Here is a 17,500-nt window from a genome sequence, read left to right on the forward strand (position 1 = left end):
CCTTCCCTTTCCGTCCCTTCCCTTCCCTTCCCTTCCCTTTCCGTCCCTTCACTTCCCTTCCCTTTCCGTCCCTTCACTTCCCTTCCCTTTCCGTCCCTTCCCTTCCCTTCCCTTTCTGTCCCTTCCCTTCCCTTCCCTTCCCTTTCCGTCCCTTCACTTCCCTTTCCGTCCCTTCCCTTCCCTTCCCTTCCCTTTCCGTCCCTTCACTTCCCTTCCCTTTCCGTCCCTTCCCTTCCCTTCCCTTCCCTTTCCGTCCCTTCACTTCCCTTCCCTTTCCGTCCCTTCCCTTCCCTTCACTTCACTTCCCTTTCCGTCCCTTCCCTTCCCTTCCCTTCCCTTCCCTTTCCGTCCCTTCACTTCCCTTCCCTTTCCGTCCCTTCCCTTCCCTTTCCGTCCCTTCACTTCCCTTCCCTTTCCGTCCCTTCCCTTCCCTTCTCTTCCCTTCCCTTTCCGTCCTTTCCCTTCCCTTCCCTTCCCTTTCCATCCCTTCCCTTTCCTTCCCTTTCCGTCCCTTCCCTTCACTTCACTTCACTTCCCTTTCCGTCCCTTCCCTTCCCTTCCCTTTCCGTCCCTTCACTTCCCTTCCCTTTCCGTCCCTTCCCTTCCCTTTCCGTCCCTTCACTTCCCTTCCCTTTCCGTCCCTTCACTTCCCTTCCCTTTCCGTCCCTTCCCTTCCCTTCCCTTTCCATCCCTTCCCTTCCCTTCCCTTTCCGTCCCTTCACTTCCCTTCCCTTTCCGTCCCTTCCCTTCCCTTTCCGTCCCTTCACTTCCCTTCACTTCCCTTCCCTTTCCGTCCCTTCACTTCCCTTCCCTTTCCGTCCCTTCCCTTCCCTTCCCTTCCCTTCCCTTTCTGTCCCTTCCCTTCCCTTCCCTTTCTGTCCCTTTCTGTCCCTTCCCTTTCCGTCCCTTCCCTTTCCGTCCCTTCCCTTCCCTTCCCTTCCCTTCCCAGCTTGATTTGGAATCCCATTATTGCATTGAAACTGTGAAAAAGGATAACAGAATTATTATCATGGTCTTTTTAACTCATTTACTAAAAGTAAAAATTAGAATAGATTTGGTAAGGGTTTGGCATTGGCATGTGCCTCGGCTTACATCAATGCTCTTGAAATATCATCCTGATTGCCAGGACTGGGGTTCAAGATGCGGTTAGATGTCATCCATCATCAGTGAAAGTTTACCATGATGTGATTGGACAATACCCAGTAAGAATTGGTTGAAAAGGTGTCAGTAGAATGTGTGAATTACCACTTCTGGAATAATGTCAATAAAATGAAAACTTTCAGATTTCCAAGAGCAGGAATGGCTAATGCAGAATCTACACTGAGATTGCTAGAAATTGAAGTTGGTCCAGCTGAAGAGTTGAGAGTGACCACGCGACACCTGCGTCACGACCTCAAACAACTGGCACCTTGGCATGAGTACTTAGTTCGGGTTGGCTGGACTCCTGATGGCAACCAGTGAGACACTTTTTTTTTCACTGTTCTGTTTTCTTTTGTATCTCCTGTGATATTAGTTATTTGTTATTGATATTCATGATCTGTGAAGTAAAAGTTTGTTTTGGGAAATAATTTTTCATACTTTTTTTTTTGTCTGTTCATATAATTATCATATACAATAATTTTGTGTCATTTTTCCTCTTTCCCTCCCTTTATGAGTTAATTTCTACTTTTGCAGGATTTGGTGCCAACTGCTTGATCGCAGACAGCAGCGTTTAGAGCTGATCCTGCTGTCGCTGTCATCCTTTACGGGTCAGAAAAGCCCAGCAGCACCCTCGGCCCCAGCAGTGCCATCTCTCTCTCCACATGTCCTCATCTCGCAACACTCCAACACCTGGATAGATGTGAGAATATTGAACATTTTGCTTAAAAATTGCATAAACTATTTGGATGACAAAAATGTTACTCATAAATTGGTTATTGTTAATGATTTTTGAATTGTAATGTCAATATCAGCTTGGGTGTGGGTAGCTGCTTGAACTCAGAACCCTTTTCCTTTTGATATCAAAGTGCCCTTGTTGTCAAAATAAAGGAATAGATGTGGCATTTTAGTCAGGGAGTGCCCTTTGCTTTAACTAAGCTCCTCCCATCAAAAAGTCTCTGGTGATCTTTGATTGTTATCATTATTTATTTTTGTCTTTATTTTTATTACAATTATCATTGATAATATTGATAGTTTTGCTATTGTTTTTGTTTCTTACTTAATCTGATTAGATGTAGTAGGAGTAGTAAATTATTTATTCATTATTTTCCTGGGATCTGTTAGTTTGAATTAGTTTTATCAATACTTTTTTCAATTTTAATAATTTTCAGGTTCACAATTTATTATACTGGTGGAGGAGTCACCCAGATCCTACACAAAGAATGTTGATATGGGCAAGTGAAGAGTCAGGTTATAGACATCTCTACCTGTTTTTGACGCAGTTGTCTCCCCCCACCAGTACTGAGGATCAGCCCTCACACGAAGACCAAGGTAGTGCATTTGAATGTTTGTTTGTCATAGAGATTGAGGAACATTATGTGTGTTTGTATGTGTTGATGTTTTAGGTAGGCCAAATGCTAGTCTTCATGAGTTTTTTCTAGCTATATAATATTTTATAGTTTATAAAGTTTCTCTGTCATGGCAGTAAAACAAAGAATTGTATTTGTAATTCCTTAGTTATTGCAGAATTGCATTTCAAGGGGTGAATGTGTACATTGATAAACACTAGAGTTTATGACAATAATGACTGAATGTGGGAAGAGATCTTGAGGTAGATTATCAGAGAATATTTCAGATTTATTTTTTTTATTTTTTATTTTCTTTCTTTTTTTTTTCTTTTTTTTTACACGAATGAGTGTTGAAAACTAAATAATCTTTCAGGTTTAGTGTCGGCTCAACTTGTTCAAAAAATTGCTCTTACTCGAGGAGATTGGTCAGTCACCGGCAATAGCATCTGGGTCGATGAAGCACGTCGATTAGTCTACTTCACAGGGTTGCGAGATTCCCCCTTAGAGCAGCACTTGTATGTTACTTCTATATCCCATCCAGGAGGACTTGTGCAAAGACTAACAGAGCCAGGTTTCTCCCACCAAGTGGCACTAAACCAGGTAGAGGTTTTGTTTAAGTGGACATGTTAGGTGTTTTGATAGCAGATAAAGAACAAAGAGCAAATGAAATGTATATGATGCACCACTTGTAATAAAGTTTCTTTCTAGTTCAAGTTAAAATATATTTGACTTTGATCTTAACATATCAGTTGCTGGTAGAATGAAAGAATATATGTTATTTGCAATGAGATAATCCTGATATTATTTATAAAGTTTTAATATCTTGAATTTTTCATGCAAGGGGATATATTCCTTTTATTATTTCATTGTAATGGTATTAATCATTCTCATTGTCTCCACAGGAGTGTACAGTATTTACCAGTGTATACAGCAGTATAGAAGTCCCTTCCCAGAGCAAAGTTGTGACAATAACACCTCTTGATACACCTAACAGCAGTGGACACTTGGTATGGGTGTCCGTCCTGGGTGACCTCGTAAATGAGCCTAGTGAGTTCTTAAATTTGTTTTTTGATTTGACTAATGTCAGTTTAGGATGTTTTTACTTTCATTAACTGTAACCCTGGTGACATTTGTTCTAATGTTTAATGTTTGAATTAGATTTAAGATTTACAAGTGGTTGAAAAAACAGTCGTATAGATGGAGTTAGAACAATGTGTTGAAACTTCAAGCATTTTTGATTTTTGTATGAAGCATACTGCTTAGTAAAAAGTAGTCCTTTTTGAGAATTCTTTTTATTTTATGTTCTAACTCATCAGATTTACCAAAAGTAAGAGTGAATGCTAAGAGGTGACAAGGAGTTACAGTATTAGTTATTTGAGAGTTATAGGCAGTTTTTCATTGTGCAAGTGCCTATCATATACAGTCTTATTCTATTTATTTTTTCTCCTTGTTCTAGTTTCAGAGGGCCTTAGAGAGATCAAGCCTCTGGTTGTACCTGAGGTGTTCACTACCAGAATAAACAGTGGTGATGTTATCTACTCCATGGTATTCAAGCCCCACAACTTCACACCGGGAAGAAAGTATCCAACTGTTCTTAGTATATATGGAGGTCCACAAGTCCAACTGGTATCTAACACATTTAAGGTAAAAGAGTTGATTTGTTGATGTTTTGATTTAATTGAATTTTATTTTTTAGTGTTTTATCCAAAAATAAAAGACCATGTTTGATGTAGAAGTGCATAAAGTCATGGTATTGATAAACTTTTTTTTTCTTTCTCTCTTTCTTTTTGTTTTTATTAAGAAAAAAAAAAGTATTAACCCTGACCCAATCCTCAGTGTAAACAAACTGTTTTGCTCCCTCTCCCATGATGTGAGGGATAATGTATAATATACTGTCACATCCAGATTGTTCATTTTTTCAAGATTTGTTTTTGAGTTGATTATCACATAAACCCAGTATGAACTTTTGTAGAAGAAAATATGAAATAGCATAGTACAATTTTGCAAATTGCATTAAATTGTGATATTCTAATTAAGTGTAAGAATGGTTATGAATACCTTTAGTCACCAAGAATTATAAGTAGTTCTATGGTCTAAAAAAAGTTATCCCATATAAACAAGCATGCTATAGGTAGAAGCTCAACTATCATATATCAGTCTTTGTCACTCACAGACCTGCTAGTTGCTATTTCAAAATCCTCAAAGCAAATGATATTGAATATTCCATTTATAAGAGAGCAGATATTGGGATAGTAGTTGAAGGTCTTGAATGGGATGCTAGTGTGCTTGGTAGTACACCATTACATGATTTTTAAAAAGTTTAATGTTTTTGAATAGGTGTTTTAGTCTTTATAGTTACATGACTTTTTTTTTTTTTCAGGGCTTTAGACACATGAGAACACACATGTTAGCAGCTCATGGGTTCTGTGTCGTGAGCATAGATTCTCGTGGGTCAGATAACAGAGGTGTTGGATTCCAGGCTCATCTTGTGAATCGCATGGTTAGTGTTTATTTCTGGTTGATTTATCTAATTTAGGTAGATGAATGGTGTAGATAATGTGTGTGAGTAATTGTATATTGAATAATATATATATATTTTTTTTTGCCAAGAAATATCAATAAACACTATTCCTTTCATACAGGGAACAGTGGAAATAGAAGATCAAGTGGAGGTCCTTCAGCTTCTTGCTGGACAATGTGATTATATGGATCTCACACGACTTGCCGTTACTGGCTGGTCATATGGTGGCTACCTCTCCCTCATGGCTCTAGCTCAGCGTCCTGATATCTTTAAGTAAGAAAATTTACAAAGGACTTTCATCTTTTGAATTGTATCTTATTTTATGTGTCAAGAAGTGCCAATTGATTATGCTTCCTGGGCTTTTTAATGTTGAATTGTTTTTTAATTACTGAAGCTCTTCTTTGTATTTTGGTCATATATCAGAGTAGTTTCACTGCAGGTGATAATTAGTAACTTGCTCCAAAGTATAAAGTCACTATCCAAATACAGTGAATATAAAAAGATTTATTTCATATTTTTAGGGTAGCAATAGCTGGAGCTCCAGTTGTATCATGGGGCCTCTATGACACTGGCTACACAGAACGCTACATGGATTTGCCCACAGTTAACCCTGAGGGTTACCGCAATGGCTCCGTCCTCTCTTATGTCAACAACCTCCCAGATGAGTGAGTAGGAAAGGGGTTTTCATGAAAACTTTTAATGCATGTTATATGAATAGAAGTTGAGAAGATTATGTTGAAATGGATATTTCTCTTCATGAAGACAATAATTTGGCCAGTGATGCCCATGCTCATGAAGGGACCATATACCTCTATCCCCAGAGAGAATCGGTTGCTCATCGTCCAGGGGATGATTGATGAGAATGTTCACTTTTCCCACACAAATCAACTTATCCAAGCTCTCATCAAGGCGGGCAAACCTTACCAGCTTCAGGTATGTGTGATATATTTTCTTTACCAATATTATTTTAGCATGCATATGCATTTATTGTACTAGATCTATGACATTGGTATATGCATTCAAATGGGACTGAGGAATGTTTGGCAAGGCTGGTGTTGAGGTCCTGGGTTGACAGAAGTCTGTGTTTTGTCAGCAGATGATGGTTGATTTCATGAAATTATATTATCCCAATGCCTCCTGGCTGGCTAAAATGCAGAAACTTCAGGGTACACATAAACATGGCAGCATGTACCAAATGGGAGTAACTGGCACACTTGTTTTTAGGCCAATGGTCCTAGGTTGTGGCTCTGAATCATACACATGTGATAGTATTAGGCATACGTGCTAGTAGTGGCCAAAATTCCCACAAAAGCATCTAGCCATCATTGTGCCAAGTCCACATAGTAGAAGGGCTGTAATCTATGATTGAACTGGAAAATCGATGACATGATCAACTTGTCCCCATGGTTATATCACATACAAGCAGCAAATTAGGACAGTTTTGAGTGTCTATCAGTGATATGCTGGTTTATGTGAAACAACTACTTTTAAAGGAATCTTTTTTGCTTTTTTTTTGTATTAGATTGTCTAGGTAGGGAGAGTGAGTGTAGTTCAGAGTGAGTGTAAGTGAAAATGAGTTTGTTTGTTTATTCCTTTCTGGTGTGGATTATATTCTCTGGGTAGAGTGTGTGTGTGTGTGTGTGTGGGGGGGGGGGGGTTAGCATGTGTGGTTACGTGTGTGTGGGTGTGTGCATGTGTGGGTACTTGTGTGCATGTGTGGGTACGTGTGTGCATGTGTGGGTACGTGTGTGCATGTGTGGGTACGTGTGTGCATGTGTGGGTATGTGTGTGCATGTGTGGGTACGTGTGTGCATGTGTGGGTACGTGTGTGCATGTGCGGGTACGTGTGTGCATGTATGGGTACGTGTGTGCATGTGTGCATGTGTAGGTGCGCGTGTGTGGGTGGGTGGGTGTGTGTGCGTGTGCGTGCGTGCGTGCGTGCGTGAATGTGTGTGTGTGTGTGTGTGTGTGTGTGTGTGTGTGTGTGTGTGTGTACATGTGCATGTGTGGGTACATTGTGTGTATGTATTATGTGTGTGCATGTGTGTGTGTGTGTGTGTGTGTGTATGTGTGTGTGTGTGTGTGTGTGTGTGTGTGTGTGTGTGTGTGTGTGTGTGTGTGTGTGTGTGTGTGTGTGTGTGTGTGTGTGTGCATGTGTGTGTGTGTGTGTGTGTGTGTGTGTGTGTGTGTGAGGGGGAGAGAGAGAGAGAGAGAGAGAGAGAGAGAGAGAGAGAGAGAGAGAGAGAGAGAGAGAGAGAGAGAGAGAGAGAGAGAGAGAGAGAGATTGAGATTTTGTGAGAGGGAGCGAGTGTGTAAGTGTGAGTGAGTTTGGGTGTGAGAGTATATGAATGTATGTGAGTATTTGGATGTGAGCTAGTGAGTATGTGTGTGAGTGTGAGCAAGTGAGTATAGGAGAGTGAGAGTGTTTGAGTATGAGAAAACGAGTGTTTGAGTATGAGAAAACGAGTGTGTGAGTATGAGAGAGTGAGATATGAGTATGTGAACACAAACAAGTCTGTGCACACAAGTTAGTGAGTATGTGAATGTGACCGAATACATGAGAGTTTGTAAGTGTGAGTTTGGGTGTGAGAGTATATGAATGTATGTGAGTATTTGAGTGTGAGCTAGTAAGTATGTGTGTGAGTTAGTTGATTATGTGAGTGTGAGCAAGTGAGTATAAGAGAGTGAGAGTGTGTGAGTATGAGAAAACGAGTGTGTAAGTCTGAGAGAGTGAGAGTGTTTGAGTATGAGAGAGTGAGAGTGTGTGAGTATGAGAGAGTGAGATATGAGTATGTGAGCTCAAACAAGTCTGTGCACACAAGTTTGTGAGTATGTGAGCACAAACAAGTCTGTGCACACAAGTTTGTGAGTATGTGAACGTGACCGAATACATGAGAGTTTGTAAGTGTGAGTGAGAGATTGTGAGAGTATGAGGGAGCGAGCGAGCGAGCATGTGAGTTTTTGAGAAAGAGAGAAGGGGGGGATGGATTTAAATGTAAAATGTACATTACTGGCTGGAGGGTGAATGGTAGGATGGTGTGGCAGGGGAATGGTTTGCTGTGGCAGATTGGTAAAGAAGGAAATGTCTGAGTGAATGGGTCTTACAAGGGTGCAAATGTGATTATGTTGTTCATCTTCTCACAACATAACATTTTGTGCTGCTTTGGTAGTCAGATACAGTTTTCTTTGTTTTGTCATATTTTTGGTTAGATATAGACTGTATTTTGATATTCTCCTTTTTTTCCAGATTTACCCCCACGAGCGCCACTGCTTGCGTCAGCTTGACTCGAATGAACATTATGAAACCAAGCTGCTCTCTTTCCTCTTAAATAACCTATGATGGAAATGGAAATTAGATTTTGAAATCTTTGTTTTGTATCATGAAATCTGTTCTGCAAATCTGGTTTGTTAGTCATTTTGTTCTTTGTCGGAAGTGTTTTTAGTGCTTTGTGCTTTTTAGAGGCACAGCTGACGCAAGCATCGTAGAGATGTTGACAGAAGTGTATGACTGAGTGTCAGGATCTTGGTAATAGAAATGTTGAAACTCAGCACCAGCACCAGTTAAGATTTATGAAGACAGTGATTTACACATTTATTGTTTAGGCTTGTATAAAAATAGCAGAAAAAAAAAATTGATCAAGACCTGTGTTGTCATACACTGGAAGTGGTGGGTGAAGCAAACCAAATGTAGGTTTTATAAGCAATATGAAGGACTTGTTTATCATAGACAGAGGGTTGTTAGCAGGATACCTAACAACCTGTTCTTGGTACTGAATGAGTTTTCCAGAAGATGTACGGATATGTGATACCTAGACAGATATTTGTAACTGTATCTATTTTTCTTTTAGTTTGTTATGAAGTAATAAAGAACAGTATAGAAGTTAGCATTACTGTAGTGCTTTTTAAAAGGAGATTTTATGGGTTTTTCTTTTTCTTTCATATCTGCAAGGAAAGGGTGTAATATTTCAGAAGAGAAAGTGGCACTCTTTTTAAGTCATAAGTCAGTTTTTTTTGTTTTTTTATGTTTATGCTGATTTTACAATTGCCGTGGTAGCTAGTCTTACCATTTTATTCAGTCTAAACATATTTTAATACTCATCTTTTATTTTTATTTTTGTTATTTTATAAATCTTCATTCTTTATTTCTTCCTTCTGCTTTACTTCATTTTAAAATTATATTTTAGGCTGTAAATCTGAGAAAAAAGATCCATTAAGGTTTGTGCTTACCACAGCTGAAGGCATTGTTTTCTTCGCAGTGCAGTTCCAGATATTTAATAAAGATGATAATTAGTCATCACGTTAGGTAGGGTCAACAAGTCTCCTAAGTGGATTGCCTCTTGTGTACTGGGTGTAAAATGCAGCTTGGTGAGAGGAGGTGTACTGTAATCGCAGAGTCCATCATTGCCTTTATGCAATGTCAGTACAACCATCTTGATTACAGTAGAAAATGTATGGTGTAATTGTTTATTGTAAAATGAATGTATGGTCATGTTAGCTGTGTTGTGGTTTTGAGTAACAGTGTTTGTCAATAGGATATTTGTATTCTGACTTCAAGGACCTTCCACAAAGTAAAACAGAATCCATATTTGATATGATAAATCACTTCTTACTTTTTCTTTTTTTTTTTGTATGAGTAACCCTGTGTGTGTGTGTGTGTGTGTGTGTGTGTGTGTGTGTGTGTGTGTGCGTGTGTGTGTGTGTGATTGGGTTTATATTTGAATGTGTATGCATAGTCTGCATCTGTGTATTTCTGGCATCACTGTAATTACGTTGTGTGACTGATAGGCTGACTTCGAAATACTCAGTAAAACTTAGTATGACTTTTTGAATTTTGCTCTAAAGAAAGCTCATTTTTGAGAACTGGTGCTAGAGAAAGAAATAATTATTTGCTTTCATTGTAAAAGTAGTCATTACATCTGCTACAGTCCTTGAAGCAGATCTGTGAGTTAATTATGGTTGGAACCATCACACCAGCAATCAAGTTCACCTCATGATCTTGTGTATGTTTATCATGAGGCCTTACAGGTTTTGAATGACTTGGCAAACACCTAGAAAGGCATTCACTTCTCATTCTAGTAATCAGAATTAAATGTACTGATGTTATCAAGAACATTAAAGCGAGTCAGATTTTTCATTTTGTAAGAGGGAGAAGGTGCATAAACAACAACTTTTGTAAATAGTTACTGATTTTACTTGAAAGAGAAGCTGGGAGACTAGGATATAATAAATTGTATTAGACTAAGTACCATCTAGTCACATAAGCATCAATTAATTGTAAGAAATGGATGGGTTTAACTTTCAGTTTTATTTTGTGAGTTTGCCATTACTAATATATTTACTGTATTTCTACAATTATTTATATATATTACTTTTCTCTTATAAAAAAAAAATAAACTTTTAATCAAGAAAAATAAATGATTGGTCATATATTGTAAAGAAGGTTATAATGTCAGTGGATATTTCTTTTTTTGACAGAAATTGTTAAATAATATATGATTTGGAAAGACTGACCATGAGCATTGTAATTATTGAATCTATGACCTGCAATAGGCCATTCTGAGGTATGGGTTGTACCCATTATGATAGCACATTATTGACCAGGGTCAGTTTGACATGGATACCACTTCATTGTGTAGGTCTTGGGAATATTTGCTGCTGTACAGTTAGTGAAATGTGAACACTGTAGAAACTGCTTTCCATTAAACTAGTTAGTAATGAGATTTTAGCATTGTTGTGCATCATTGTAAAATGTGTTTTGTATAGTATTTTATTGCAAATCTGAGACAGATTTCACTGTCTTTTTTCTAATTCTTGTTTTTAATTATAAACAAATACTTCACATAGCGCACATGTGAAACTTACCTTTTGTTTGGATTTCAATATTTCCATCATATTTCAGTCCTTACAGCTGCTGATCCCAGTGTTGTAGACAATGCTAAGTTGACACAAAATTGGGAAAATGGAACTTGCTTTGTCATTATGGTGAGAATGATCTAAAGTCATGTCCTTTGAGCATAAAATATTTGATAAATAATTTTCTATCTTCCTTTAAAGATCTGTCATTAGTAATCATTTTGCATTGTGTGTATGTGTGTGTGTGTGTGTGTGTGTGTGTGTGTGTGTGTGTGTGTGTGTGTGTGTGTGTGTGTGTGTGTGTGTGTGTGTGTGTGTGCGCCTGTGTACCTGTATGTGTCGAGGAATGCTTTGTTGAAGAGATGAGATGCATATTATAAGAGTGAGGTGGGTGGATGCATTTCTACCTCCACACTTAAAAATAATTTTGTTGTACACATTTTTATATGAAATTATCCAACTGTAGCTCCTCCTCCAGAACTGGCATATTGCTTCTTTCTGTTAATTTGACTTGTTTTAATTGCATTTTTGGTTTAATATCAATAATGATATAGTCATGTACAAATGAGTGAGAAAGCAGTTGTACATAAAGTCTGTATGTATATATGGGTGTGTATTGGCATTGCAAACATTGGATGTTCTAAAAGTTTTTTGATGTTTGTGTGAATGAGGAAGGGTGTGTGTGCAGATCATTGCATATTGTTACTCTAGATTTTGTTATTTCATATGTGTTTTTTTATGCCTGTGCATATCATATGTTGTTGAATTGTAAAACAATGCTTGATTATAAAACTTGATTACTTTTCACTTCAGGGATACTGATGCAAATATTAGGCAAGTTCATGATAGATCATCCCAGCCTGGACACATTTAGATCCTGTGACGAATTTGTGAACTAAAGCTGTGTTGTCGGAGGTTATGGTTTCATACAACCTGTTTTGAATCAATTATCACTAATTTCTATCTACAAAATTACCAGTGATAAAGATGACGAGCTCTGTCTATAATGTGATTCTTTATGACTAAGATGTATTTTGATGATAGAATTTAGACACTTTAGGAACTGTTTGTCATTGTATTTCACTTCTACCTCTGTGGCCAGTGATGGTTGCTGGCATAGGAAAACATTTGAGCTGAGAATGTCAATGTTTGTCAAGTATTTATGGAGAAGTTTCTAGGAGTGGCCACTTGTGTTAGGTCAGCTTCAGGAGACTTCTGGAGAAATCAGAAAAAAAAGTATGTTTTCTTCACATTACCAGAAAGTATTGGATACACAAATTGATAAGAAATAAAGTATTGAATACAAACTATAGGTCAATCTAGAAACTTTTTAGATAAATTAAATGGTATATTTTTTACTTTGTTTAGAAATACTCTGTGATCTTTATTATATGAAAAAGCCCAACAGTGAAGTACATCTCTGCCTTGCTGACGATGCTGTAACTAACATTGCCGTTATTCCTCTCTTTGTAACGAGATTCATGACATCATTGCATGTGTTGACAGTGTTCATTCATTTGAAATAAACCAGCACACACACAACAAATGAACAAACACTCTCACTCACATTCACATTCACACATACTCTCAATCACACTTGCAAGCACTCACATGCATAATACACACATGCCCACTCACATTCTCTCTTCTTTTTCATCTTTTTCTCTGTCACTGTCCCTCATCTATATATCACTTATCAGTCCAGCACTCTCTATCTCTGTTTCTATTTCCATTTTCCTCTCTTAGCTTTTCTCTTTTAAAACGATCTCTCAGAAACTTTGAACAGAGTCAACACACATATCATTTGCTATATGGCTGTTTTAGTGACAGTTTCACTTTTTTTCCGAAATGTTGTCCATTTTATGTGTGTGCTCAGTGCTCACATTACTGCCAGGTGATTTGACATATTCGTTGCTTTGGTAGTCCATAATTGGCAACGGTTCTTACAAGACAAAGTTTGTTAATTTTCCTTTTGGTCAAACTCTTGTATTGTGATTGGAAGACAAAAACAACTTGGATCTCATCACCTTGTTGCGACTCACAGATATAGGCCTAATAAAAATAGAAGTTATGATGGTGTTTTATTTGTGTCTGTGTTTATAGAGGTATTTTTATGCTGTTTGGATGAAAAAAATCCTATTTCAAAATATTGATACTGATAAATGGAAAGTATTTGTTTCTGCAGGAGAAAATATCCATTTGGGAGGTCATTTCCATATTTTGCCGGTGCCTTTGTTGAGGAAATTTAAAAGCAGTTAGTCAGTCTGAAATCCTTGGAAGGAAAATTAAAAACTTGGTAACTTCACCTCTATTTTCAACCCTAATGTGTATGGAAACTACATAAGTTAAATACCATGCACTATATAGAGGAAACAACACTAAATCATCTCCAAAGCCAGGTTTACCAAAGAAATGTACAAACAGAGACGCTAAAATCCGACCACCTTTTTTTCAGATCTTGTTACTTCCATGAACTGAAAACGTCTGATGATCTGATGATATTTGTGACTGGACAAAAAAAAAAAAAAAAAAATCCAAACATGTAAACAATAAACAACTAATAAATAGATGAAACCAGATGGCTGCCACGACTTGACTGGGAAGCGATGCGATGCGAGGGGACTCAGAAGCGGCGACGAGGCGATACCACCTGAGCCACCATATCGGACCAGTACTTGTCGTACCTCTCCAGAACCGTCCCACTGTGGAGTAATTTGCAGAAAAAAAATGACTTAATGCGGAGTTATGGCACTGCAGAAAAATATATATGATTTGGTTTACAATTAAATTTACACCTCAAGATAATGAGACACTAACGGAGACTGGTAAAATAATATTTATTTGAAATGGAAGTGAGAAGTAAATTTTGACAGACATGAAAATCCGGGGAAAGTAAAGAATCAAAAGGGAAAATTAAACGGAAGAGAAAATATAAGGTAGAGATGGAAAGCAAAACCATGTGGCTCGTAAAAAAATATATATATCAAAACGACTCTCAATAGTAAAAGCAAACGAGAGGAAAAGCGAGGAAAGTAGTCAAGAACGGGAGAAAAACCCGTGAAAGTAAAGAATAACAGGCTGGGAAAGCGCGCCAAGACAAGGAATGACTCACGTGAACTTCACCGATCCCGAGCCGGAGCGAGGCGCACGCCAGGTGAGGCGAATGTGCTTCTTGCGCGCTTTGTCGGCGTGAGTGATGGCGGAGCATTCGGGGTGGGTCTTGACGGGGCCTTCTTCCAAAAACTCGCCAAGCCAGTCTCCGGTGTGGCTGTCCTGGGCTTGCACGAAGAATCCTTTGAAGGGAGGCCCGCTGATGGTCACTGTTTGGGGAACAAGGCTCATTAGAGAACGAAAGGATACCGCTTATGGCTATATATATATATATATATATATATATATATATATATATATATATATATATATATATATATACATATATAAAGAGAGTGAGAGAAGGAAAGAGAGAGAGAAGGAAAGAGAGAGAGAAGGAGAGAGAGAGAGAAGGAGAGAGAGAGAGAAGGAGAGAGAGAGAGAGAAGGAGAGATAGAGAGAGAAGGAGAGAGAGAGAGAGAGAGAAGGAGAGAGAGAGAGAGAAGGAGAGAGAGAGAGAGAAGGAGAGAGAGAGAGAGAAGGAGAGAGAGAGAGAGAAGGAGAGAGAGAGAGAGAAGGAGAGAGAGAGAGAGAAGGAGAGAGAGAGAGAGAAGGAGAGAGAGAGAGAGAAGGAGAGAGAGAGAGAGAAGGAGAGAGAGAGAGAAGGAGAGAGAGAGAGAGAGAGAGAGAGAGAGAGAGAGAGAGAGAGAGAGAGAGAGAGAGAGAGAGAGAGAGAGAGAGAGAGAGAGAGAGAGAGAGAGAGAGAGAGAGAGAGAGAGAGAGAGAGACAGACACACACGGACACATGCAGAGAGACAGAAATAGATGGATACAAAGATAGATACATAGATAGATGGGTAGATATAGATAGATGGATTGATATATATAGATATATAGACAGATAGATAGATAGATAGATAGATAGATAGACAGATAGATAGACAGCCAGGGACAGGTAGACAGGCCAAAAGAGAGAGAGACAGGGGGTGACTATTAGAAAAAGAGAGTTAAAGAAAAGACAGGAAGAGATAAAGTGAGAGAGAGGGGTGAGGAGAGGAGGCAGAGGAAAAATAAAATGGAGAGAGAAAAAACAGAAAGAGAAATAAAGGAACAGAAAGAAGAAAGAGAAGGGCAAAGGTTTAGGTAGCAACAGTCCTTGGAGAGAGGTAATCTATATATTTTTTTTATATGAATGAAACCAAAAGCGTCTTCTTCATAGGAGATAAAAATGCCAACATGACTCGCAATATAATTTTTTTTTGTGTGTGTATTGTGTATGTTGTGTATTGTTGACGGTCCCTTTTTGTAACACCAAAAAAAAGTTAATTAACGAGCATCTTGCAGAGAGAAATAAATGGATTCATTAAAAAAAGAGTGTAGTCAATGACTTCACAAAACTCAAACAATAAGGCAGGCAATTGAATACGTACATTGTTCACTCATTGTTCTTGGACGACACTAAAATACAGACTGCCTTGAATAAGCTGTCTCGCATTCTTGCAAGGGAAAAACAGCTGTTTTGAAACGATTACAAAACTGAATCTATTACGAGACGAAATTCTCGACGATTCAGTTTCCCAATTTTCCTTGAACTTTTGCCATCACCTTTACTTGACTGTGAATGGATGGCACACGCGAGCGCATTTACACGTGCATGTGCGTGTCTGGTATATATGTGTGTATGTATGTGTATGTATGTGTGTGTGTGTGTGTATGTGTGTGTGTGTGTGTGTGTGTGTGTGTGTGTGTGTGTGTGTGTGTGTGTGTGTGTGTGTGTGTGTGTGTGTGTGTGTGTGTGTGTGTGTGTGTGTGTGTGTGTGTCACTCGCTGACTGCTCACCATCACCTTCACAATAAAACCACTGTTAAATTGACCGAAAATAACAAAGGCGTTAAATTGTTAAAACAAAAACAAGCATTGAAACTCCGCTACACCACAAACACGTAATCCACGAGAATGGCTTGCATAATCTTTGCGATTGGCGCACCAGGTGACCGGCCATGTTGGGCAATTGTCCCACATCTTTCCCGCCCCCTCTTTCGCCCCATTTTCTCTCCCTCCCGCTTTCACACTTTATTCTGTTTCCATCTTTTTGTCTATCTGTCTGGTTGTCTCTTTCCCTCTCTAACCCGTCCGCGTGTGTCTGTTTGTTTCTCTTCATCCCCCTTCTCTCTCTCTCTCTCTCTCTCTCTCTCTCTCTCTCTCTCTCTCTCTCTCTCTCTCTCTCTCTCTCTCTCTCTCTCTCTCTCTCTCTCTCTCTCAGTCACTGACTCTCGAGTTTCACTCCCCCCCCTTCTCCTCCTTCTCTGTAAAAAATGATTATCGAATATATTCCCACTGATGCCTTAAGCCTACCTGGTAACTGTGGGTGACTTCCAGTCCTCCCCACCCCACGCTTGCTACTGTGTTATTATGCACAGCGCAGATTGGCAGACACAGGTCATGTGATCGTCACATGATCTTGCCCCTCAGAGACCTGAACAGCCCTTTGGACCAAATTGGATCATGCTTGGCAAAATTTATCTAGCCACTAATCAACACTTCTTCCTTTGGAATGGGTCCTGTGTACGGTGCTTCACTTTCCAAGGGAACGATTGGTTCCTCGTGAAATTTAATTATTTGCTTGGTGCGACGCTGCATTACTACACTTACTCTTTTTTTCAGATCCTTCCAAATCATTGCAGCCCTCCGGCATACCTTGGGAGGCCATAACAAACAGGTGGCAGTGATGGGGTAGTTACATGGGTGTAAATATGTAAAACAAAACAACCAGCATGTGTAGGACGACTGCATGGACATGAGAGTATTGGGTGTAAACATCGAGGAGCGCTAATTAGGATGAGGTTGTCATTATGGATCAGAAGTCCAGTGAATATAGGGACTTGTCATGTAGTAAGTAGCCAGCGCTCTCAATAAAAAAGTTAAGCGATTCCCACTCTACTTCGCTTCACAAGGTCATCGCCGATTCGCCGTGAATCTTCATTTTTTACTTGGGATGATGCTGTCCGTTTCTATAGTAAATACGTAAAGCCGATTACTTGGTTTCCAGATCCTAGCTGAGAGCTGGGACCCTGCAACTTACATAATGGAGCCATACACTCATTTTTCACTCTCTCTCTCTCTCTCTCTCTCTCTCTCTCTCTCTCTCTCTCTCTCTCTCTCTCTCTCTCTCTCTCTCTCTCTCTCTCTCTCTCTCATGCTCACATTTCCCCCCTTACCTCGCCTTTTATATTTAATTTCACTCCGTTTCTGTTTATTTCAATTGTGGTTTTCATCGTCTTTATCAGGAATATTATGGCTGATGAATGATGACAAAGTAGCATAATTATTTGATGGTTAATACCTGATTTCTGCATGCAGGCCATTTGAAAGCGGACGGATAAATGATTAAAGAGAAATGTTCGGAAATTATATAAGTACAGAATAATAGCAAAATCTCAAACAGGATAGCGTGTGTCATGATGTGTTACTTATATTTGTACGCAGGTGTACTGTCTTAGTGGACATGTCATTTATGTCATGTCATTCCAGCATAAAGAGTTAAAAGACG

General features: G+C 38.9%; 2 protein-coding genes across 6 annotated transcripts in view; one reads left to right on the forward strand and one right to left on the reverse strand.

Annotated features, from left to right (window-relative positions):
• The window catches only part of LOC125039207 (dipeptidyl peptidase 8-like), a 22,438-nt gene extending 9,506 nt beyond the window's left edge, over positions 1-12,932 (forward strand). For both annotated transcript variants that reach the window (XM_047633009.1, XM_047633002.1), the window contains exons 7-17: positions 1,284-1,457; positions 1,675-1,840; positions 2,310-2,469; positions 2,860-3,086; positions 3,389-3,533; positions 3,943-4,130; positions 4,867-4,986; positions 5,129-5,280; positions 5,529-5,672; positions 5,829-5,940; positions 8,255-12,932. In XM_047633009.1, the coding sequence (XP_047488965.1) occupies positions 1,284-1,457; positions 1,675-1,840; positions 2,310-2,469; positions 2,860-3,086; positions 3,389-3,533; positions 3,943-4,130; positions 4,867-4,986; positions 5,129-5,280; positions 5,529-5,672; positions 5,829-5,940; positions 8,255-8,347 (1,681 nt within the window). In that variant the 3' untranslated portion in view covers positions 8,348-12,932. The remainder of the gene's footprint in view (positions 1-1,283; positions 1,458-1,674; positions 1,841-2,309; positions 2,470-2,859; positions 3,087-3,388; positions 3,534-3,942; positions 4,131-4,866; positions 4,987-5,128; positions 5,281-5,528; positions 5,673-5,828; positions 5,941-8,254) is intronic.
• Positions 12,933-13,157: 225 nt separating this feature from the next.
• The window catches only part of LOC125039215 (ferric-chelate reductase 1-like), a 21,338-nt gene continuing 16,995 nt past the window's right edge, over positions 13,158-17,500 (reverse strand). For all 4 annotated transcript variants that reach the window (XM_047633029.1, XM_047633038.1, XM_047633046.1 and 1 more), the window contains 2 exons: positions 13,973-14,180; positions 13,158-13,562 (listed from right to left, as the gene is read on the reverse strand). In XM_047633029.1, the coding sequence (XP_047488985.1) occupies positions 13,484-13,562; positions 13,973-14,180 (287 nt within the window). In that variant the 3' untranslated portion in view covers positions 13,158-13,483. The remainder of the gene's footprint in view (positions 13,563-13,972; positions 14,181-17,500) is intronic.

This window comes from Penaeus chinensis, chromosome 3 (assembly GCF_019202785.1).
Source record: "Penaeus chinensis breed Huanghai No. 1 chromosome 3, ASM1920278v2, whole genome shotgun sequence".
In the NCBI taxonomy this organism is placed as follows: domain Eukaryota; kingdom Metazoa; phylum Arthropoda; class Malacostraca; order Decapoda; family Penaeidae; genus Penaeus; species Penaeus chinensis.